This window comes from Geospiza fortis, unplaced genomic scaffold, assembly GCF_000277835.1.
Source record: "Geospiza fortis unplaced genomic scaffold, GeoFor_1.0 scaffold237, whole genome shotgun sequence".
NCBI classification, from domain to species: Eukaryota; Metazoa; Chordata; class Aves; order Passeriformes; family Thraupidae; genus Geospiza; species Geospiza fortis.
In genome coordinates this window covers 5980382-6004388 of record NW_005054319.1, presented here as the reverse complement: position 1 = coordinate 6004388, position 24007 = coordinate 5980382, and the positions used below count along the sequence as shown (strand labels likewise).

Sequence of the window (24007 nt, the reverse complement as noted above, 5' to 3'; positions counted from 1 at the left end):
GATTTACACCCTTTTCTCCATTTTTTCTCTTTAGCATGATAAATAGCACAGCTCCTTTTCAAAGTAAACCCTACAAATGACCTTGTATGGAGAGCAGTAAGAGACACTGACTGCATCTGCAAACAGCTCAATTGCAAAATCTGAGAAAAGCCTCAACCTCCACAATTTATGGTGTTTCTTTAGTCTTCACTAAACCCCAGCTCTCTGTTCTGTCTCAATAATTAAATTTAACGTGACACAGCAAGTTAAGTATTCTAAGGTTGGTTTGTTTTTTGTCTGGTTTTTTTCCCCCCCCACAGGTCTTGAGACAAGGACAAGAGTTATGCTTGCTTGAAAATTTTATTGACAACTGTTTGGTCCCAACACACAAAACAGCACTTGAGCCACAAAAGAAAGTGTCCAAACAAAGTAGACAGCTAAGAAAAGAAGTCTTTCTTCTCTCTCCCATTCCAAGGAAAAAATAGTGCATAAATTGAGGGCTTCAGTGACATTTTTTCTTTTAAACAAACATGAATCTGAAGTAGTACATTTATTTGCTAAATTAAAGAATTTCATGGTTGCAATGCTTTTAAATCTGTAAGTCACATCATTCATTTAACCCTTTGGATAAAAAAATATATTGCAATTCAATTAGCTATTTTGTTACACTATGAACACAACTTCTCAAAAGTATTATTCTATTACTTTCAAACAGCAATTTCAGCAGAATCACACATGAATCCAGATAAGATATGCTGACCTCCATGTGGTATAACCACCACATTACTTGGATAAACACCATATTTTCCTCTGAAGCAAAAACCTGGTTTTCTTTAGTGCTCCAAATGACTTGTAGCTGCATCTCATGAAAATACCATTCCAGGCAGGTCTCTTCTCCAATGCATGCTCTCCTGAAACAAAGATCTAGACTGACCACTGTCAACCTTGTCAAAGTTAAGGTGAAAGCAGATTTTCTTGCATTTAACTCACTAAAAACATTCCAAGAAAACTTACTTCTAAATTTCTTCTATAGCAGTATGTCTGTAGAGGTTTACTGTGGACTCAAAATACTGTGCCATAATGCTCAGAAAAACTTCCCAGTGTTTCTTTGCACTCACAATGGCTATAAACTCACTACTGGTAATACTTGCCTAAATATAAAAGATTTTATAACAAAATCTGACTAGTAAAATTCTGTCCATAGCCATTGTACAGTGGCATTTCCTGCTGCTGGCTGAAAAATTAGAGCCTGTGTTCCATCTCTTGCATATTACAATAGAATCCATCTAAAAAAAAATACTCAGTTGGCCAGTGGAAAACTTCTAGTACAGGTTCTTTCAATACTACAAGCATTTATTTGCTGCCTGGCAAATACAACCCATTGTAAATGCCATGGTTACCCAGAATGGGTAGAAAGTCTCACACACTGGACAGTTCTGCTCACTAGAGTTAAGGTCATCCACTGACTCAGCCTCTCTCCCAAAGCTGGCCCTTGCAAAAGCCAACACAAGATACCACGAATTCAAAAAGCTGCCAACACTAGGAGTAAGTCTTAGACTAAAAACAGACACAACTAAAAGACAGCACATCAAAGGAGCTTCCCATTTACTGAACATGCTTAAAAAGAGAAAACAAGGTTAAGCAGAACAACCTTAGCATTTCCACATGTAGCTAGAACTTTCCTTACAGGTGGAAATAGCATCAGTGCCTTCCATCACCAGCCATTTTAATAAGACCTGCTCCATTATCTGTAATTTATGCATTAGATGCATATTTCAGAATCTTCCTAACTTCATTTCTAGACACAATGAAAATGTGTGTGTCTGTATCTTACACTCATGACATCAAGACAGTCTTTCCCTTAACCTAACCCATGCCAGACAAACGAAATATGAGGGAAGGGTAAAGCATCAGTGTCCTAGAAAGCTCCTAAATGGAACTGAAAGCTACAGCAAAAACACATTTAAAACAAGTTTTACACAAGACCCACAGCCTCCTACAGACATCTTTAGACACCATTTCCAATGCAGCTACAAGTCACCTGAAAGGTCAGAGAACAAGTTTCCCCTCTGGAGGACAATCAGCTCCCCTCAGTCTTGTCATCCCAGGTCAGCAAATTAAAATTTCTCAACAGGCTTTTGAAAGACAAATCATGCATTTCAGTAATACTGTCTGAAACAATACCAGTAAGCAACAGCCTATAGAATACAATATGCTACATGTATGATTACATCACCAACAAGGCTTAAAGAAAATAAAATCTGTTCCGTGTTTGTTGAATTAATATTTTGCTTTTACTGAACACGTTTATGAAAAACTGTAAAATTTAAGAATAATTTAACAAATGCCAGATTTTTTTTCAAAATAATAGAAAAAAATCTGCTCTGCTAACATCTGTGTTCAGTGTAAAAGGAACAAATTTTTCACAGAATACATTAAATACAAATTAATTCCTCTAGGTTTTCCATTAAAATACACATGGGCTAGCAAACAGCTTTACTTTGTGCACAGTCCATAGGTATTTGTCCTTCCACACTAAAAAGAAAGAGTTAAAGCTTGGTTACAGGTGCAAGTGAGAAGTTCGCTGCCAATTTGACCTTGTTTTTGTGTTGCTTTTTGGCTGGGCTGTCCGTTGCTTCTTTGTTTACTTGGGTTTCAGAGGACTGACAGGGAGGCACTGAAGCATTCTCTGTGGTGTCAGACACCACAGAACCAGAGATCAGTTTTTCTTGAGCTGTGGTAACAATTGTCTGCTTTTCTTCTTCTGTTAAAATCATTATCTCTAAAATAAATAAGACAAATCAATTTACTGATGCTGTTTTTTTTTAAATACAATTTCTCTGCTGTTAGGCAATAAAATACTCAAAGAGAATTCATCAGCCTGATTTGTAACAGCAAAGGGAGGCAAACTCTTACCTGGGAGGGGTGCAGGGCGTTCCTCAAACTGAATGAGATCTGCAGACTCAAGAACCACGGGGTCAGGTCTCAGCTGGGGGGATGGCAGGCAGGAAGGGACTGGCTCACACAGGAGATCAACAGGAGATGTGTTTGTGAGGCAAAGAAGTTCCTGCTCTGTTTGATTAGAAACTACAAAAATAAGGGAACATCTTTCAGAGCATCTGTAAGCTGTGAAGGTGTCACTGCTATCACAGGTAAATGTAAAGTCTCCAAATGCATATCTGAGGATTTCAGAACTATGCTCTATATGAAATACTAACCCCAACCTAATTTAATTAATGCTAATTAATCTCAGATTCATTTGCTGCATCAAGAGCATCTAAGTAAATTCTCATCAGAATACATGAAACACTGCTAGCAGAAGCTGCTGCTGACCCCCCGCCATTAGCTTCATGTCCATAGACTTAAATTTCCACCAAATTCACCAACACTGCTTCCCTGGGAAGCACTACCCAGAAGCTCTCTCCCTATATATCTATATCTATCTATCTATCCACACACACATTTATAGACTAGTAGCTCAGAACACAAGCCTAACCACAAACTCAGAGAAGTTAAACAAGCTTTCAAGCCAAAATGCATATTTACACAAGTGCAGATTTACTAACTCACCTTTCCCCATGCTGCTTCAATTATTCTGCTTATTTCCCCTAAGACAATAAATTCCTTACATAAACCAACTTTGCATTACCATTGTTAGGCCCTCCTAGATTTAGCTCCATCGAGGAAGTGGATCCTTGGGTCTCCATAATATGTCCATTATTGTCAGCAAGTTGATTTCCATGATCATCTACATGATCAGCAGGGGGAAAACTATGTGAGCTAAAACGAGCTAAAAAAGGCAAGTTCATTTGGTTAGTTAACTCAAGCTGCCTCTTAAAAACTATAAAAGAAGACTAAGATACTACTCAAAATGGAAATGGCTTACTTTTCATATCATTCTTCAGGACTACAATTCTCTTATGGCCATGTCCTTTAATCCAGACTACCTGTTAAGAAGGAAGCAGAGTTGAACATCAGCACATGCTGAGCTCAAAGCCTTTGCTCACTGCCCTTCATCCAGCTTTGCACTGACATGATTTCCAACAGTAACCTAAAGCACACTGCTAATTTGTACTACACTACTCAAGTAAAGGCTCAAAGTAATTGATACCAAAGGCAAACTGTAGTGCCAGAAAGTATGGTAAATAAACATGAATGAAACTAAATGTTTAAACATGGAGCTGAAAAATTCCTTTTTGTCACTCTTCAGAAAGATTGGCCTACTTAAAGGAAATACTCTAGCCACAAACTATGTCACAGAATTATCCCAGAGCTCTTAGAATGTGTATGACAGAACATGGCACTTGTGACAAGGTCCCAGAATTCACTCCCAAACCCAATAATGCACTCTGATCAAAATGAAGGTTCAGTACTGTACAACCATTCACTCACACAGACAGAAAATCAATTCTCTTACTCAGAGACGCTAGGGATGTTTACAGCCTTACTAGGAACACTTCTTAAGCAAAATTTCACCAAAACACTTGTGCTGGTTGATTTTCTTTTCCTGATTTCTCAGAAGTGTGTTAAAAATACAAGTGGGATAAGCTTCTCTGAAGAAGGTAATTATTCCACTATGGCACCCCAACTAACAGAAACTGTGGTTGTGTAACTACTTTTAATCCATACAGAAATCTCAATGTAATTGTGCAAAACTGAGTTCTTCACACCTGTGGAATTGCTCCCAAGAGCTCTTCTAAATTATTGCATCCATATGCTTTAGGCTGCAGCACTTCTCCTGTGTATTTGCTGTATGCTACTGGGAACTCGTGAAGAAAAATTTGCTGATAATGGTAGGTGTGAAGTAAGGACCTCACATTCTTTGCAAAAACATACAGATTTGTAAGCTTGACATATTCTTCTGCTGCACCATTGGTAAAAACCTAGCAGAAAATGAAAGAAAAAAAAAAGGAGAAAGAATTAGAGCACGCACTTCCAGAGCCCCTAGGCACAATGGCTTTTCAAACATATCAGAAAGGCAAGAGCTTACACACCTCAACCAAGTAAGGCAGACTCTTGAGGAGTTCAGTTAAGGTCATAAATCCATATTCACATGGATTAAGTGAAGTACTGTGGACTGTTTCATAATGTTGCTTTAGCTGCTCAACTGAGAGCAAGGATGTTCCATCCCAGGACATCAGCAAGACCAGCAGCTGGGCAGTCAGCGTCCGCAGAGATTTTCTATTTATCAGCTGAATTTGCTTGCCAGATTCTGTGTCAACCACCTGGAAAAATTAATTGGGAAAGAAGTTAGGGATACAGAAGAGACTGAATTAAAAATAAGATGTATAACTGGGGTTTATTTGAGCATAGCTGTACTTGATATTCCCCTAGCAAAAGACACACAAAATCAAGCACCATGTAAACATGTAAATATTTACTTTAAATATAAAACGCCTGTACAGCTGTGCAGCAGTTCCTGTCCACTGGCAGGTATGATTTTACTCTTTGTTACAAGCTAGGTGGTCCTGACTGAGCTCCAGCCTAACACCAGCTGCTAAGTCAACAAAACTGAAGCAACTTAACCAGTGTGCCCACATCCACGTAACTGCAACCTCTCTTTTCCACTGGCACAGAAGACCACCTATGTATTTATGTTCAAAGTCTCAAACCACAGCAAAAAAAGTAAAGGAATTGAAAGCATTAGAAGACTGAAAACTATTACAGTTATCAGAAAACTTTTTCACAGGTAGAAGTCAGGTGGAGGGAAAAACAATTTGTACTGTTAAAATAAGTACTAGAATAGAATCTTTCAATTATTTGTTAAATAAACATGAGTATTCTCAGAGCATGCTGCAAGGCTACAAAGGAGCAAGGAGAACATCATAAGAATATAGAAACTACATTTAAAACCCTCTTGTAATTTCCCCTTCCTGACTTAAGGCTGTACTCCAGTAACATTTCATTACAGGTACTGAGCCACATCCTGTGAGACAGAGAACTCCTTAACACAACTGTGGCATTTGTAGGGGTCCCCAGGACAAGATGAGAGATGAGTGAATCTGACTCAATGTTCTTAGAAGGCTAATTTATTATTTTATGATATTATATTATATTTAAGAATACTATACTAAAACTATACTAAAGAATACAGAAAGGATACAGACAGAAGACTTAACAAGAATGATAATGAAAAACTTGTGACTGACTCCTCAGAGTCCAACACAGCTGATGGTGATTGGTCATTAAGTAAAAACAATTCACACGAAACCAATCAAACAATGACCAGTTGGCAAAAATCTCCAGATCACATTCCAAAGCAGCAAACACAGGAGCAGCAAATGAGATAATATTGTTTTTTTTCTCTGAGACTTCTCATCTTCCCAGGAAAAGAAATCCTGGCAAAGGAATTTCTCAGAAAATATGACAGTGACAACACAACCCCCCCAGGTTGCAGAGGGATAGCAGCCAGGGCCAAGGGGGTACCTTCACAACGTGGCAGAGTTTCTGCATGAGGGCTGGCACGGAGCTGACGTCGAAGTCGTGCAGGCGCAGGGCGTAGCCGAAGGTGCGGCTGTACTCGGGCAGCAGCTCAGCCAGCAGCAGGGCATTGTCCTTCTGGGCCCGCAGCAGCTTCACCAGCTGGGCAGCCACTGCCTTCACCTGCTCCACCTCTGTCAACGCCAGGATCTTCTCCTCCCCACACTCCAGCACCTACAGAACACAAGAGACACTTGGCTGAGGCGGTTGATGCAGTCTGGATGAACACAGTGTAAGCTGCAGCTCAAACCCAGGGCCTGCAGGATTTGCTGTGCACCAGGACTCAGCCACCTCAAAAGCTGTTTGTACAGCAAGCAAAACTGTGTAGTGTCTGAAACATAATAAAACAAGTAGCAAAATTATTAACTTTTTTAAAGTTAATTGAACACAATTATAATAAAACTTAACTCCGATTTTGAGACACCAAATTTTGTTTGAATTGTTAACAAATAGCCTCCTGAATGTGCTCAAAACCATGGACCATTTTACCAAAATAGCATTAAAATTTTCTTAAATACAGCTGTCTAAACATTACAGGTTCAGAGTTTACAGCTCACACTAAAGTTTGAGAAATATAACCCCTGCTAAAACAATTGTACACATTCAAGAAAAATGCTTTAGTCCAGCTTATGATTTGGAACTTACAAGTAAGACATCTGGTATGGCTTCAAAGAGTTCAAGTAGTTTTGTAAACCCATAGTAAGCGAGTTTGCACTGGCGCCCAAAGTGGTGGTGGTAACATGGAATAAATTTATTGAAGGGCATTCGGAAATGGGGCTGGTGCCGCAGCAGATCCACCACCTCCTTGGAAAACTGCTTGGTTCTTTCAATTTCCTCCTGGGTACGCTCTGAAATTAAAAAGGAAAGCAAGAGCTACATCCTAACATGCTTATGAAATGCAACAGAATACAATAAGTAAACAGTGCCTGGTTTTCAGCATGATCATGTGTCATGCCAAGTCACTCTTCTACCACTGAGACCTTTACTAGCCTTACATGTTTGAAAGTCCAAAGTAATCAGGTTATCAGACCTTTAGAAGGTTTTTAAATGGCCAAATACGTTGGTGTTTTTTCCTGTATGAAAACAATACACTGTCTAATCATTCCACAGAAAGCACAACTACCTGCAGAAGTAGTAATATTATTTTATGTTTTCTGCCACCTATTTTCCTGCTCTATTTTAAGTGTTCAGAGAATGACATTCTTGATTTGCTTAGAACTTAGCAACTTAGTTATAAAGGTAGAAACACAATTATAAAAATATCCAAGTCACTCCTACACGTTTGAGTTACTAAAGCTTTAGAACAGTCAAAGAACAATCTATTTAGATACAGCACAAGAAACTTTCATGGACATACCTCTTTTAGGAATACAAATCACCATTTCATTGTCCTGCTGTGACAAACAGATGGTTGTATCTGGAATTTCTGATATAATATCAGCCAGTTCACACACTCCATACTCAGTAACATCCCAATCCTTAGAGAAACACCTGAAAGTTTCAAAAAATTGTGTGTAATATAAATTAATGCATGCTGTGGAGGCAAAAAATTCATTTTTTGGTAAGCTGAGAAAGTAAGCCTCAAATCCTAGAAAACGTAAGGACAATTTCCATATTGGCAATACCATCCTGGGAAATAAAGGGAAACTAGAAATCCATTCTAGCCAGAGAAGTAAGATTTACTGTCATGTGAACAATCAGTGTAACAAAGAGCTGTACATATCAACCAGTGGTGTTAAGTGCTTTAGGAAACATGTAATTGTGCTGCGTATACAGCTCCAGCTGGCTACACTTCTACAGAGTATTCTCTGTATTTGCTTAATAGTTACAGCCACATGCTCTTTTAAACAAGAATAGGTCTCAAGAGAAGGCAGAGACCATCTTCTGGAAAACATCATATTAAGCTTTTGTGTAATGTATTAAAACGGGTTTTACTCTTCCCACTTTTCCAACCAAAACCTCTCAGGAGCCAGAACACTTCACAAACACTCTTATTCAACAAGTGGCCAGTGGAGACTCTACATTAAATAGATTTATAAACAATCAATAACGTATTTTTGCCAAGAGTGGAAATGGCAAAATTTCCATGGCACATGATTTACAGCACACATGTGAAGGTAGATTCACAGGTAGCTCCAAGACGCCATGGTTTGTTTAAAGCACATAACTATTACTTTCTATCTTCCTATTATAGAAAGCATCAATCTTGGTTGTTTAAAAAACCCAAATAAAACCCTACTTTTTAGGATGCTAGCACAGAAGGTTGCAGATAGGTATTACTCCTAATTTTTGCCACTGCTAGATCCAGTTAAAGTAGTAAAAGTAACTCTTGGCCGTTAATCTATTCATTTTATATTTCCTTCTGAAGAAAGCCTAAGCTAACCTTTCCCTTTACTGTCCGTGTTAATGTGCCATGACCTACTTGCTTAAATCCAACACTGCAGTCATGGCTTCAAAGAAAACTAATGAAATACAAAAACCCATTTCCAACCCCAATGAAGTTAAATGAACCTAAAGTACTAAAGGAAGGAATAAAATATGGCAGAGAGCTTTTAATTTTTGTTTTCATTGGAAGTGTGAACTTCCACATTGCAATGAAAACACAATGTAGCCACCACAGTTTTATTTTGAGATTTTATGTGCTGATTCCTCTTGCACTAGGTATTAAAATCACCATTAACAGACAGGCCCTGCACAGTTTCATTAGGGTAACTTACCAGTGATAAGCCTGCAAGAATTCCCTCACAATAACTTGCTTGCTGGCCTGGGACTTGAGCAGCTTCAGTAGATCTTGAGTGAAGCGCTTCACCTGAGCTCTGTGTGTCAGCGTTAACAAGCGTTTGGAACCCATGCCCAGAATCTGAAAGAAAACCAGATTTGGTCACTCACATCCAGCATCCTCAGTAGAAGATATTTAAAAGCCAGTATTAGTATAGGTAGGCTAGAAAAAGAATGTAATAGAGACAGCATCTGGAAGGGCAGCCTCATGAGGCCCCTCACTTTTTGTGCCCTTGAGAAATTCAGTACTTTATCCATGAATGCTACTGCAACTTCTGCACATTTGTATTGGTTATTTAAAAATCCTACAACCAACTGCTGTTCAAAGTTGTAGGTGAATGTGACCACAGGGGTTTTGTAATAAGGTTACATGACTTATTTCTCACAGAAATCCCTTCAAGCCACAAGCAAAACATCTCAGTTCATGAGAACTCAGCATTTGCAGTGTTCTTATACTGCACACAGCACAATTAGAAACTTCTACCCAAGCACCAGCCATAGGTTAAAAGCAGCTTCAAACTTTATTCCTGAGGTTTCCCCAGAAGTTGTTTTGAAAGAGTGGGCACGGAAACAGCATCTCAAGAAAGAATACACCCACCAAGGTTGAGTCACCCAGCTCTTTCAAGGGGCACTAGGTATTGCCCAGCACCTATTCTACAACAGCAAGCAGGAATTGAGATGGCTGCAGCCACAATTCCCCAGGCCAGAGGGGCCAGTAGCACATCACCCACCTGCAGCACATGAGGCACTGCTTCCAGCAGCTCCATTAATTTGGAATAGCCATAGTCAGACACTCTGCATTGCTTGGCAAAGTGGTGATGGTAGGTTGGGATGAATTTGCTGACAGGCATGACACAGGATGGTTGGCTTTTGAGCAGATCTATCACTTCTCGACTGAACTGAATGAGCTGGGGATTACCTACAGGGCTCTTGGAACGCAGGAGCCAAGGATCTACAAACAAAAAAGTCATATTATTGTACCTTCCACAAGTACTCTTCCACTAAACACTTATGGATTGAAGCTACAGCATAGGAGGAAAGTATGAACATTCAAGCTGAAAGTTTCTCCTCATAAAAAGTTTTAACGATTATACATGTTTATTTTATTAGCAGAACTTATTAGCTTAATTTTTAAGCATAAAAAATCAGTTAAGAGAAAAAGTTTTAAGCAGAAATATTTACCTGCAGTAGGAGGTGGTGGTTTGTTATGTATCCATTTGATAACTTTAATGCCATTTTGGGCAGTGGCAATGTTAACTCCAGGAACACAGGTAATCAGGTGTTCTAAGGGAACACCACCTTGGCCTTCTGGCACCATTTCAAGATCATTGAACTCTGACATGTAACAATCAGGAAAACTATGGAGGAAAAAAAAAGCTTCCATTATGCACTAAAATATCACTATAATATTGTCCTAAAACCAGTATTCTGAGACATTTCATGAGTAAGATTTCAAAACTTACTGACACATTACAGAAATCTTCATAAAATACATATTTTAAATAAGTGTGCTGTTTTTGCTAAACAAGATTTTTAAAAGTGATCACTTCATAGTGTATTCATTTGCTCTAAATGATATTTTATGTAAGAACTGAGTTTATATACACCAGGTACTTCCCAAAAAGTTTTAAGTCTTCAACCTATCAGACCTTACTAAAAACAGAAATTAAAATACTTTACCTTAGTAAAGGCACAGTACCCTCATGTGTCTGTAGAAGACTGTGAACTTGGGGAGCAAATGTCTTCAGAGACAAAACCACAAAAGGAATTCTATAAGAATCTGGATCAAATTCATGTTCACTGCAAAAATAAAAGGTTCAGGTTTTTATGCTTTAACATAGTATCTGTGCTCACACACACATTAAACATTATACTACATGCACATAATATACTGCTACTAGTGACAATAGCACTTGTAGTACAGTACAACCAACTTTCATAATTTTTGCCCAAAAAGAATACAGCTACAGCAAATTTCCAGAAGTAACATTTGGAAGACCATATTTTTATTACCTAACAAAACTTTTAAATTATATTTTAGCAGCACATACCAGGCAATTAACAATAATCACCTAATAACTGCTCTACTAGCACAGCCTGGCAGCTGTTGAATTAAACAAAAAACTTAATACATGGCTTCAAGAAACCTGCAACTTCCTATGAATCACTTACTAAATATAGCTGGAGGACAAAATCAGCAACAATTACATAATGAAATTCAGGTAACAGAAGTCTCTAGTATGTATAACATAAAACCAGAGGAATGCAGGGAACCTTCCAGCTTCCATTAAAGATGTGCTCAATCCTGGCAGCTGTGCTAGAACACAATCATCTTACCTGGACACACCAACCCACGAGAACTGCCTAGAACATCCCCAGGCCCATCTCACTACTTTCTGCCTTATACTTGTAAACATATGAGGAGTGATTAGAACACATTATGAGAACACACACCTCGACTTTAATATACTGCTCACTATAAATGCTGTTCAAATATTTGAAATATTTATAATATTTTATACACAGCTTACATAAAGTCTTTATTCAGGCAATGCTGCTTACAAACAGGCTCGTGATATTCCAACTCTTCAAATATTATTGGGCTACAGTTTGCTGAGGAGCCATCATGTGACTGGGAGGATCCCAAGGGGCTCTGCCTGGCCTGGCTGCTGGGCAGGAGGCACACGAGTCTGCCACTGCCCTGGTCACGGACAGCCACGGTGTCCGTCAGTCTGTACAGGTCTGACACAATCAGCTTACGGCCAAACCTGAGAGGGAGACAGTGAAATAAAGGCACTTTAAAAAGGCAGCTAAGGCAATGCTGTCATCTGCCTTTTTTGATTAATAAACAGGAATATGCTAGAAACTATTAAATGCAAAATGTTAAGGTAACTAACCTATTCAATCAGTGCAGAAGAATTGAGTAAAATACTGAAAGTAGAACCCCCTAAAAAAGGCCAGTTTTGTAGGGGGATAGAATATAACAAAATAAATATAGTGTAGAAAGTAATCTCACCCCTAAGGAGTTGCAGCTGGGCCAATTATCAAAGATTAGGAGCAGGCCTTACTTTAACAGGCCACAGCTGTAACCAGTGAGAAGAAGAGTGCTAGAAGAGAGTGGGGTGGCTGCCTGAGAAGGGAACTGGGGTCAGTTGGCTGCTTTGAGAAGAAGAAAGAGTCAGTGCTCAGAGGAGCTGCCCATGAGCAACACCAAGAAGATATGGAACTTTTGTGATAAGGAGACAACAGTATGGAACCCCTGCAATACGATGACAACACAGTTTTGCCATAATTGCCTCTGACTACAAAATATGCTGCAACACCGAAGAATACAAATTCGTAATTCTCCACTCTGCTACTCTAAGTCACCGCAAACAATCATACATGATCAGATTCTTTTTTTAGAAGCACAGAGGACGAAACCACCAGGAACTTACTTTTTTTCATAGATTTCTATGAATTTGAACACAGGCAGGCAACAAGCAGGTGCATCCTGCAGAATGGACATTGCTTCTGAGCTGTAAGAGAAGTTTTGCAGCATTAGCATAAAATTAATCTGCTGTTATTAGACTCCAGGCTGAATTAGCAAGATATTTACAGAAGCAGTTTATGAACTATACATAAAACTATACATATACATGAACTATACATAAAACAAAGTGTGTTCCCTTCCATTCCAGCACTACAAAAATTGTCATTTTAGATTAGGGAGCACAAGTAGCAACACTTCTGCTAATTCATCAGGTCATGTCTCTGAAGGAGCTGCAGCTTTCATAGGTGGTGCTAAAATCTGAGCATCTACAGAATGCAACAAAGCTGCAGCATGAGCAGTTACAGCCTGGGCATTACATTACAAACTCTGAACAGGCAAGAATGAAATAAAGCTGTAAATTATACAATGGCAAGTAGTACATAAGCGTAGAGTAGTTTCATTCTGGGAATCAATGATGACAACTTCTTTCCTAATGCTTTCTGTCAGTAAGAAAAAAAAAATAAATACTTGTATTCTCACTAGCATCAGCACTCTAATTGTATCATGTTCCAGATAGCAAATGGAATGCTGTTGGTGTTTCCAATAGTGTACCCACCCTCAAAAACTAAATTCATACACACTTTCTTGGAAGAAAGAAGAAATAAAGATGTCCAGTGTAATCTTTATTTCTGCTCAGTGTAATCTTAACTCAGCTGTACAAATTAAATTAAAGGTATATCAGTATTATGCAAGAATAGCAGCACAGCTATTAAATCCTCTTAAACAGAGATCTAGAGTCTTCAGATGGAACTTGGAATATAAGCGGTGTAGAAATGCTAAACTAAAAACCAGCCCAGTTGTATTTAACACATTCATCAGATCACACAACAGATTTTACTTTACTTCCCTATTATCCCTTTAAGCAGTATTTTAAATTATCTCTCAGCTACTAATACATGCTAGGACAATTAAGAAGATGCCAAAGTGCTTATTACCTAAGCAGAGAGAGTGATTTACTAGCAGCTCCTGTTGCTAATGAGACCTGGATCCTCTTGCTGCCAATTTTGTATCTGTGCAGACTGTTGACAGCACTGATGGCTTCTTGCAGATTCTCCATCTGAACCATAGCCTTCAGCTGGTAGTCTGTGTGGGGACTGAGCTCCACACTTTTTACCTGAGAGGAAGAAAACACCTCATACATTTACACCAAAACATTAACCCAAGGCAAGTCACCACCAGAGGAGTCTTGCTTTGGCCAAGAGCCAACAACAAAAGGGAAGGGAGTGTGATGAGCCACAGCCATCAGGGCAATGCCAACAAGAGCCCAGCACAGTGATCCCGGACTAAGGCAAGCCCACGGTGTTTCATTAACACAAGCATCATCTTTCTATGTAAAGATTATGCCAGAAAAATGCCATCCACAGATCAGACAGAAATAGGACCACTGACCTCACCTTCCATAATTGCTTTTTACCAATTCACACTTCCCCTGCTTTTGATCGCTTCTGACTCACAACAGTTTTTACTGTGATTTTTAAGCTGACATTAGGAATTCAGGTCTACAGCTTAAAAAGGTTATCCTGTTAAAGCTTAAGTCTCATCCCTACATACTAATGAGCCACTTAGTAAGAATTTTACATAACAAATTTTAGAATACTAGATCTATGAAGACCACACACAAATCAAAAACCTTGTACAAGTGGTTATCTGGTCTTTTTAATGAAAAAAAAACCAAAAAACACAATCCATCCTTTTAACAAGGTTTAAAAGTTCTGTCCAAAACCTTTCTCTTTCTGCTCACCTGAACCTAAAACCACACCCCTAAATACATAAACAGGAACTACATAAACACAGATTTAATAAAAGAATTTGAGCCTTTACCTTGCCATGTCTTGAGAAGATTTCTTGTAAATTTTGCTGCAACTCTTTTCTGGATAATCTGTAATCTATGTTGCTGATCTGAATGTCTGCACCATTTGCAAAGGGATCAGGGCAGTCTGTACCACTGGTATGATTCACTACATTGAATGTGAGTGGAGATGATCTATTTGAAAGGTTGGGAGACATACTCCTGGGTAAAATAAAGATTTTTATGAGCTGAAGGAACTGCACAATTCTGATATATACATCTCAAAATCAGATAATAGGCACAAGGGCTGTATATATGCACTTGATCTAAGAGGGATTTTCCCAGTACACGTGTGCAGGCAAAACAAATTCCAGCACAAGCAAATGAGCTGTAAATAATCAATGTATATACTAATGAAGTCTCACTTCCCCTCCCAAGACAGACAGACACTTACCGAGATGACCAGCAACTCTGAGACATGAGTAAAGGACTGAGTTGTCTTGAAGCCGTCAACTTACTGAAAGCAGAGGGATAGCTGACCTGAAATACAGTTTCATCTTTATCTTTTTTATCTATAGGAGAATTGGTAATGCTCCTGGAAGCAGAGGTCTCTTTTCTATTTACAAATATATGTAAGAAAAAGAAGAAAACATCATATTGCAGAATTTACATTAAAAAAAATGTAACTAACATCTACATCTTTTTTTATTCTTAAACATACTTCTGACTATTTTTGGAGGATGATTCTCCTGCTCCCATTTTTTTGGTTGCCAGAGACACGGAAATTGCTGCATTAGAGTTACTCTGAGGAGAAGGAATTTGTTCTCTTAAGCGTTCTTGCTGGTTTTCAGTATTTCTACTGACGTTCTTTGATTCGAGGCGGCACAGCTCCTATGTGAAACAGATAAAAAAGGTCAGCATCAAAGCACCACTCATCCCTTGCCAGAGGCCTTCTTTCTGATGGAAGGCTAGATGGCTGACCATTTTTTCTTTAATAGTGTTTTCATTGGTATTTCATAACAAGGAATTTTTTATTTTCTGTGGCAGAAGACAGTAGTGTGCTAATTAGTTGAAATATATGCTACACTATAGGTCTTAACCCTCTCCTTAAAACAAGCAAAATGGATCACTCTAGATGCTACCCATCACCAGTGCAGAAGTCAAAAGTGGCTAGAATTTGAGAGCAAGTACCAGCAGTATTTCCAAACTGACAAAAACGTGGCAGGGAGAGGGGACAACAACAGGAATGCCACCACACACTACAGTTATTCATTTATTAGGACTGACAAGTTAAAGCAGTAACAGAAGCAATCCTCAGAACACAAGGAAAAGCAAGAATAGGGAACAAGGCAGAACAACAATACCTGTAAACTTTTGACATTTGTGGGTTTGATGACAGATCCATGAATCTGGAATCCCCTCCCAGCAGAGCCTTTGGTACCAGCACACTGATCATTAGAATCTTTGTTGAGGAGGCACAGCTTCATGTTCTTGTTAATTTTTTTGGGAGACTTGACCTTGTCAGTTCCCACAAAGCTGGAGCTTTTTGTTTCATTGAGTTCTTTGTTTTTGGGAGTGAAAGACACTACAATCCTGTTTCCAAAAACATCCTCATTTTCCATTCGCTTCCGCGCCCGTTCCGCACTCTCCTGGTTCAGGAAGCGGAGAATTGCGCTGCTGCCAGAGATGCTCAGCACCTTCCCCCCACAGTTGTCTGACAGACGCCGCAGGCGATTGCTGACACTTTTGCTGTCTCTGTTTGTTGGCAGATTATAGACATATAACAGTGTATGACAGGCCTGTTAAAAGGGAGAAGGTTTTAATTTGATTATGTCAGAACACCCTCTGATTCAAAAGCACTGGTTCTAACACTGGTTCTGGTGACCGTGCCCTCCTATCACCACCCCCATCCCATCACCAAGTCATTCCTTTTGCAGCACTCAATTTGTTTGAAAAACTCTCATACCAGGACAGATCCTCAAAATTCCATCTCCAATATAATTTGAAGTCAGAATAGACTACAGAGTCCCTATCAATACTCTTGATGAGAAAGCACCATTGTTAACTATCCAATAACCTACATATTCTATACATGCATGTGAAAGCATAGGTCAGGAAGTTGTTTCAAGAAAGAAAAAGTCATGAGTGCTGTACAAAGACCCCACAATATATCCAGAGGGAATCACCAAGGAAGGCAAAAATCTAAGAAAAGGCACAATCACTCAAAACTTAGGAATGCATCACTAAGATGTCTTAATGCACAACTAAGTTCTTACCCAAACTTTCTGCAAGGGAAAGAAAGCATGTAAGATACACTATCTGGTAAAACAGGTGTTAGTAAAAATATGCCTTTACTATTTCACTTTTTAGTTAGCTACTTTCACATTTAGTATTTCACTCTTCCTGCCTGAAAGCAGAAAGCAAACATTCACATTCACAGTAAGTGACATACAGACAGTGGCCAAATACACAGGAGAGATTACCCATCATAATTAACACACATGTAATTTCAGCCTGCTCTCCTCCTAAATTACAACAAAAACTGTAATTTGACACACTTGGAAATGTCTGCTGCATCAAGAATTAAAATCTTTACCGGCATTTTCAGTGGTAACCTTGGTGGCAAGTCTGAAATAAATTCTTCAAAACAAATAAGTTCATGGGCATGATGTAAGAGTGCTTCTGAAGCTTGGTTTTTATGTACCAAAATGATTCGGAAACCATGGCGATGTCTCAGGTCACTCAGTTCCAAAGCAAAGTTCACATCCGCTGGAGGGGGAAAAATGAAACAGGCAAGGAAACACTTGAAAAATCTAAAACATATAATTGAAGGAAAAAACCCATAAATCTCACTCAACAGGTTCTATTTCTCATTGGAAATTTCCAATGAAAAAGCACCAACAGCTAGAAGGCTTCTCAGCCATTATTTAAATCAGCAGTTCACATTCAGTCTCAAGACAAGGGCTTCCTTTGAACAGCAGCTTGTAGCAATTCATCAGCAGGGCACTGGATTGGTACTGGGTATTTCTATAGCAAACATTTGTTTAGCTTTAAGGAGAAACCCAAGGCCAACACACAGCAATTCAATAGCTGAGTGGATTGCAGATTTAACTGTATAATATAGAACATGCTGCTATGAGAAATAAAAACATACATTTTGCTCAGACCATATATACAATTCCATGAGTTTTAATTTATGAGCTTCTTGCTGAAGCTAACTTTAGACAGTAGTCACACACACACCTACTGACACTCAAAAAGGCAGCAAATCATAACAGAGACTGAACTGAGCCAAGTTCTCATCTTACTGTCCCTGCTTTTCCTTTGCTGCCACTGACATTAAGAATTCTTCAACAGTTCAGTTAAAGCTGAAACACCACCCTTGGAAATCAAAACAGTGCCATATGTAAAAATACTATGGAAGAGAGGACCTGAAGCCAGCACTGTAGCTGAGTACCACAAACACTTACTTGACACAAGAACCACAGTGGCAGGTGCAGTGTGTGTATCAGCAAATCTCCTCAGACTCTGTCTGAGTTTGTCATCAGCAGCATTCTTGGCTGTAGCATTGATGTGTGCAACAGTCACCTGTGGGAATACATAAATACACTCTGAAGAAAAGCTTCAATGTGAATTGTGCTTACTTGAATGGAATTTAAAAAAATTTAAAAATTTAAAATACAAGCTCCTGCATGGACTTTTAATTTAGGTAAATTAATGTATACAAGCACAGAATAGAATACATAGGGATGTGAGCACTAAACTTCAACCCTAGTTGTTCAGCAATGTCTTTGGGGTGACTTCTGCTGTTCTGTATTAAGGATCACAACTCATACACCTCAAAAACATTCCAAAAAACTGTCAACCTGTTAACATATCTGTAATTTGGAGAGTGGAAATTTCTGGCGTAGAAATCAGCACAAAAAGTTATGAAAAAATACCAAGAAACAGAAGGTATCAATGGAAAATATATGTAGTGTTAAAGGTACTCCAAACAATAGCACTAACCTACAGGTGTCCTTACCAATCAGCACAGTATTCATCAACAAAGTAAAAAAGTTAATTTCAAAGAATCATAGTTCTTTTAGGTTAATCATTTGATCACAGATTTGAAGTATAGGAAAAACTCCACCACCACATTTTACTGGATGAGATAAACACACTCTTGTGAAAACTAAAACTAAAGCTAAACCAGTTACTGACAGATAACAGAATGCAGATTCACTTTTAAAAACTATCACAGCAGCAAAAATAAATCAGTATTAGAGAACCCATCCATAAACTGAAGATGCACTAAACCCACAGAAGCAAATAAAGCTTTAATGAATGTGAATCAACCTTGGCACACTCAAAGCACACAAACTCTCAAGCAAGAACACCAAGCTGTTGCTGGTTGGATACCTGGCAGTTGTTTAGTTCCTCAATAACTTCTTTATTTTCTTTACTGATGTCACACACACAGATGAATTCTGCCTCTCTGTGACCTTTAAAAAACTTCTCCCGAATCCTCTGCACAACTGCCACAGCTGAACGGCCACTGGGAACTGAGCAGTTCTCAATATCCCAGAAGACTCCAATGGGGGGCAAATTTTCCAGAACTTGGCCCGTTACTGCAACTTCTGGGGACCCTGTGCAGATGTAAGAACACAGCTCACTTTTATCTCCAAATACTGAAAACATTAAACTTAGCATAGTATGATCTTCGCACGTGGGAAGTCTTCTGAACAACGTTCCCAGGAAGGCAAGTTCAGTTTTACCTTCTTAAGGAATCCAACAAACCATCAATCTTAAACAAAAACTTAGTCACTGTCAGATTAGGATAAAGATGCAAGACAACTCTGACCTTACTTTTAAGCTCTCAAACAATCAAGTAATGTATTTTTAAAAAATTACCAAATGCCACAAAACAAGTGTCTGAAGTTGTGTAACACTTGGTGCTGTATCAGTAACAGAAGCAAAACATGGAAGCTGTTCAAATTTACATGGTGGATTAGATAAGAAATCTAAACAAAAGTGGATGAGATGACCAGTACCATGATGGTGATTAGAGGAAAATCAAGGCAATATAGAACTAACAAAGTATCCTACGGCTCAGGAGAGTGAGCTATAGAATTTTTGCTATTGCAGGCTAAGCTGGTGTTTCAGCACTCTGAAAATATATTTAAATTTGAACTAACATTATATAACCATTCCATCCCCACAAAACAACTTGATAAGAAACATGAGGAGCAACACAGAATCCTCACAGTTCAAAAACAACCTACAAATTAATGCTAGCTGAGAATTTAAAATAAGGCACACCTGACAATCATATTTGTTTGTGAGTATGTTGGTTGGCTACCCAAAAGATTCACTGGAATGGCATTTGGTAAAAGACACTTGATTTATCTGTCTCACCTTAAAATGGATGCAGTTTTAAAGTCACAGTAGAACTCTCAATTTCTTACTATTCTGTGACTTTACTAGACATAATTTTGTAGTTGAAGCAGCACTAACACTGCAGAAAGACCAAGCAATTATTTCACAGTATTTTCCTCTTACAAGCACTTGAGAATTATATATGTTCCACCTTTACTGCATATGGAGTGACAACAGACACTAGACTAAGAAAATGCTTTACAATTATGGCTGAATTTAATTTCTTTACACATCACTAAAACAAAATAGCTTCCAAGTCTGCAGAATTTCTTTTTCTAGTTCTTAAAACAGTAAGAACAATAATAGTAAAATCAAAACTCTATGTAAACAATACAGTAAATTGGCTAATTAGTCAAAACATGTAAAACCAAGTAATGAATTTTCAAAACAGAAACAAGGTATTTTTTTACTTTTAGTCTTCTAAGGCTTTATAGATGTTTCCAGATAATGGTGCAATTTAAGAGAACTCTTGCTGTGTAACAGCATCTAAAAGGAGAACATCCACTAAATGGAAGCTTCAAACAAATGTGGTTTACCATATTTCTGTGGTGATTTGCCAAGGCTGCTTGCCAGTATCAAACTCTTCTCATTTCCTGTTCCTTTGGTTCCACAGCCATTACAGATTGGGATAGGAACAGGTGCAGTCTGTGCACTTGGAGGAGGAATATTTGGCCAGATTTTAGCAGCATCAACTAGGCTGTTTCTGGTTGGCTGTTGGGACAATTTTTCAGAATACATGTTCATTTAGTACACAATATTAACACATGCTATTCCATGCTACAAACACTTTGTTACAAACAAATGCCAGTTCAGATGTCCTTTACAATGCTAATTAACAACAGTATGATGGCAAGAAGGAAGCATCTATCCCAGCATATTCAGCTTTAGATTTCCAAATGCAAGGAAAGATTCTACTAAACTCAACATATCAAGACATGCCACCTTTTAAGTAGTACTAATATGCAGCCTTTAAATAAAAAAACAACAAAAACCAGAGACCTAGTATACAAAACCTGCACATGGAGAGTAGAAGGTGTGGTAATTCCAAATACATTGAATTGACCATTTAGTCCATTAAAATGAACTAAAGATAACTCACTTTTATATTGGAAACTTAAACTTAGAAATCTAAGTAACAGAAATTGCAAAGTTGAGTACATTATTTCACTAAATTCCTAGTAATAGTCAAGCACAGTTCTAACAAGTTCTGAATTTTACTGAATTGTTACTAAAGTATAAATTACAAATTTGGGAAGACTGAACTAAGACTAGAATATCCTTGTAGTGTAAGATGTATTGCCTCACTTACAAATGGCTCTTTATTGATTAGCTGCCCAAGGGTACATCTTAACTGCTGTTAGCCTTTTCCCAGAGTCCCTACCATGGAACAGCTTAATTAGAGCTGTAAAGAAGAGATGACTGGATTTGAAAGAAGTTAAAACTCCACTCAAGTACATTACAAGAACATTGTGATATTTCTTTTGTCTTCCCATCACACTGTTACCTCAGGAAAGAGCCCAGCTCCAAAAGGCTGTCTGCGCATTCGGACTGTGCATCACCAACCAGGGGGATGCAAGCTGCACCCACAGGAGCTGATGTTTTCCTCAAGCTACACAATTTCGACACGAACCACGCAGCAGAGTAAGGAAGGAGAAAGGTGGGATGTACAAACCTTGCTCAAGCAGTCAGTGCAGTAGTGAGAGCCCTTCAGACACACGGGGGGCACCACGTTTAGGTGCAGAGGGTTGGCGCACACGCGTGGCGGCAGCTCCGGCTGTGACCCGTGCTCGTCCAAGTGCCCCGCAGCCCCCGCGGTGAACTCGGGACAGGGGAAATAGCCAGAGGAGGATGGGCAGCTCGGCAGGGCTGGGAACTGATGCAGCTTGTGCACGTTACCGTGACACGGCTGGAAATGGAGTTTTCCACAACAGGCCAGATGCTGACAGGAAGATACACTGTTTTCTACACACATACCAGAGAACTCACTGGAAATTCCTGCCAAATTGCTTCTAGCTGGAGGGTTCTTCAGTGAAGATGCAGACTGATAAGCAAATCCCGACCCTACTTGACAAGTTATCGTCCCAGTGCTTTTTGAGTCTAATATTGTGCCAGGGTGAATCAGGTTCCCACCTCCACCACCACCACAATGCATTTGTGGAGTGCAAGAAGAGTCAGAGCCATGAGCACAGCAGCTTACTTTGGGGCCAGGGGAAAGCTGAAGTTGCTGTTGCTGAAGAGGATGAACGTCGGGAAGCGGCACTGCTGGAAACAATTTAGAGCCGGCATGAGGAGATGGAGCATCCTTCAATTCTACAGCAGCTTTCTTGTTCTCCATGTAATCTTTCTGGAAAATGAAAGCTCAGTTACATTCAGGTACATGAATAAAACAATTTTATAAGGTAAGAAGCAGGTATTTTTAAAGTGCTATCTTTATGACTATTATTATCTTACTGACTGAACATGTAAAATATTAAAGAGAACCATGCCAGTTGCATGTGCCAGCCCTAGAATACTGGTATCAGTGGACTTTGGAAGCAACAAACCCAGAGAGCTATAAACCAAACAGCAAGGAGTCCACAAAACAGAATCAGAAAAGCAGAAAACTGTCAGGCTAAGGCTAAGAGAACCACTTCACAAGCTGCAGATCTGTAAGGCATCATATTTTAGTTTGAATAAAGATGTAAGAATTTTGTTTAAATTGTGAAAATAATATATTAAAAGAATACTACTTAAAAAAATTAGATATTACATCAAGCAGGTAATATAGCAGAGGGCAAAGAAGGCTACAGTCTCACAACAACTAAGTGGTTTTTGTCTACTCTGATTTAAGATATCAAGATGTAAACACAAAGGCACGGACAAAAAAGAGAAAGTTTTTTAAAATGCCAGCAGTGAAAACCAAGCAAGGTTAAAAGCAGCACAGAATAGTCAAGGTCAGCAGAGGTAATCTGGACAGAACATTGCTACAAAACTTCTGAACAACTTTTATTTTTCAAATTGAATTTAATGCATTTCCTACTATACATGAATGAATAATTAATTACTCATTCCTCTCTACTTGATGCTACATCTCATGAAGATAAACTCAGCCAAAAATCTGTCTGGAACTGATTTATATCCTAAACTCCAGATTTTATGGCAGCTTCCTTCCTAACCCTCAATACATGAAAACAGCAAATGCTCATCCATTTCTCTTATGTCTTTACTTAGGCAGATTAAATGTGTCTGAAGAGTTTTCCTTAACAGTTGGAGCTCACTTGCTCAAGCACCTAATTGTGTTGTACTCCTTCTAATCCACAGCCCTTTGCACCTTAAATGCATAGAATTATGTACATTAAATGAACATTTAAAAAAATGGAAACAAGGGAAAAGTAGGACCTTGTGAAGAATAGTATGCACAATTGCTGTAGCTACTACATAATAATAACAATAATTTAGAGAGCTAAATTTGCCTCCAAACTAAACAGATGAATTGGAAGCATGACCTCCCCACTCCACTCTTCAGCAATAACTTGGCAGAGCTCCCCAGAAGCTCCTCACCCACCTTTTGGGCAGGCAGCTGCATGACCCCAAACAGCTGTGGAGAGGAAGGCCTGACAAGCAAAGCAGCTTGTCCCTTCTCACCACCACTGCTGTGAGAGCTACGAACATAACCCAAGGCCAAACCCCCAGGCAGGTTTTGTACTCACCTTGGCAGCTGCTGCCTCCTCCTCCTCCTCCTTCCCTCCCCACCCCTTTAGTCAGTAACACCACTGGAGTCAGCCCCCAGCCCCTCTGCACTGGGAGCCCCCGCACCCCTCAGGGCAGGCAGAAATTACCGTTTTTGCACTACAAGGCAAAGCCTTCTCAGCAGCAGAAAAGCAATCAGAAAGCTTCCAGAGCCATGGCTTAGCATCATTCTCTTGTCTCTGAAGCCATCCCAGGGATCTATTGCAGAGGTTCTCCGTCCTGTTTCCTTCCATCATACAGCCAAACAAAAAGGTTCAACATCCTTTCATCCCCCCTTCCTTTCATTCTTCCCACCTGCTAAG

At 39.1% G+C, this 24007-nt stretch overlaps 1 protein-coding gene across 1 annotated transcript; it reads right to left on the bottom strand.

Annotated features, from left to right (window-relative positions):
* Window positions 1-320: 320 nt before the first annotated feature.
* MARF1 (meiosis regulator and mRNA stability factor 1) lies at window positions 321-24007 on the bottom strand. The gene is made up of 26 exons (XM_005420409.2): window positions 23795-24007; window positions 21649-22320; window positions 20513-20687; window positions 18960-19186; window positions 18029-18146; window positions 17155-17327; window positions 15923-16357; window positions 15280-15449; window positions 15013-15174; window positions 14591-14780; window positions 13705-13883; window positions 12675-12755; window positions 11769-12005; window positions 10918-11037; window positions 10420-10595; window positions 9969-10189; window positions 9177-9319; window positions 7817-7950; window positions 7105-7307; window positions 6406-6633; window positions 4974-5204; window positions 4650-4862; window positions 3866-3926; window positions 3629-3769; window positions 2896-3066; window positions 321-2761 (listed from the first exon to the last, which is right to left on the bottom strand). Exons 1-26 carry the CDS (start codon window positions 23939-23941, stop codon window positions 2529-2531), a joined length of 5241 nt encoding a protein of 1746 aa, XP_005420466.1. The 5' UTR covers window positions 23942-24007; the 3' UTR covers window positions 321-2528.

What these genes read in the sequence shown, in the direction of transcription:
- MARF1 (XM_005420409.2), bottom strand. Translation starts at nt 23,941, where the DNA reads ATGATGGAAGGAAACAGGACGGAGAACCTCTGCAATAGATCCCTGGGA. An exon ending in GGTTACCACTGAAAATGCCG is followed by an intron (nt 16,358 to 17,154) that starts GTAAAGATTTTA and finishes CCCTTTTAACAG; the next exon opens with GCCTGTCATACACTGTTATA. An exon ending in TCTTGGGAGCAATTCCACAG is followed by an intron (nt 3,927 to 4,649) that starts GTGTGAAGAACT and finishes CCTTCTTAACAG; the next exon opens with GTAGTCTGGATTAAAGGACA.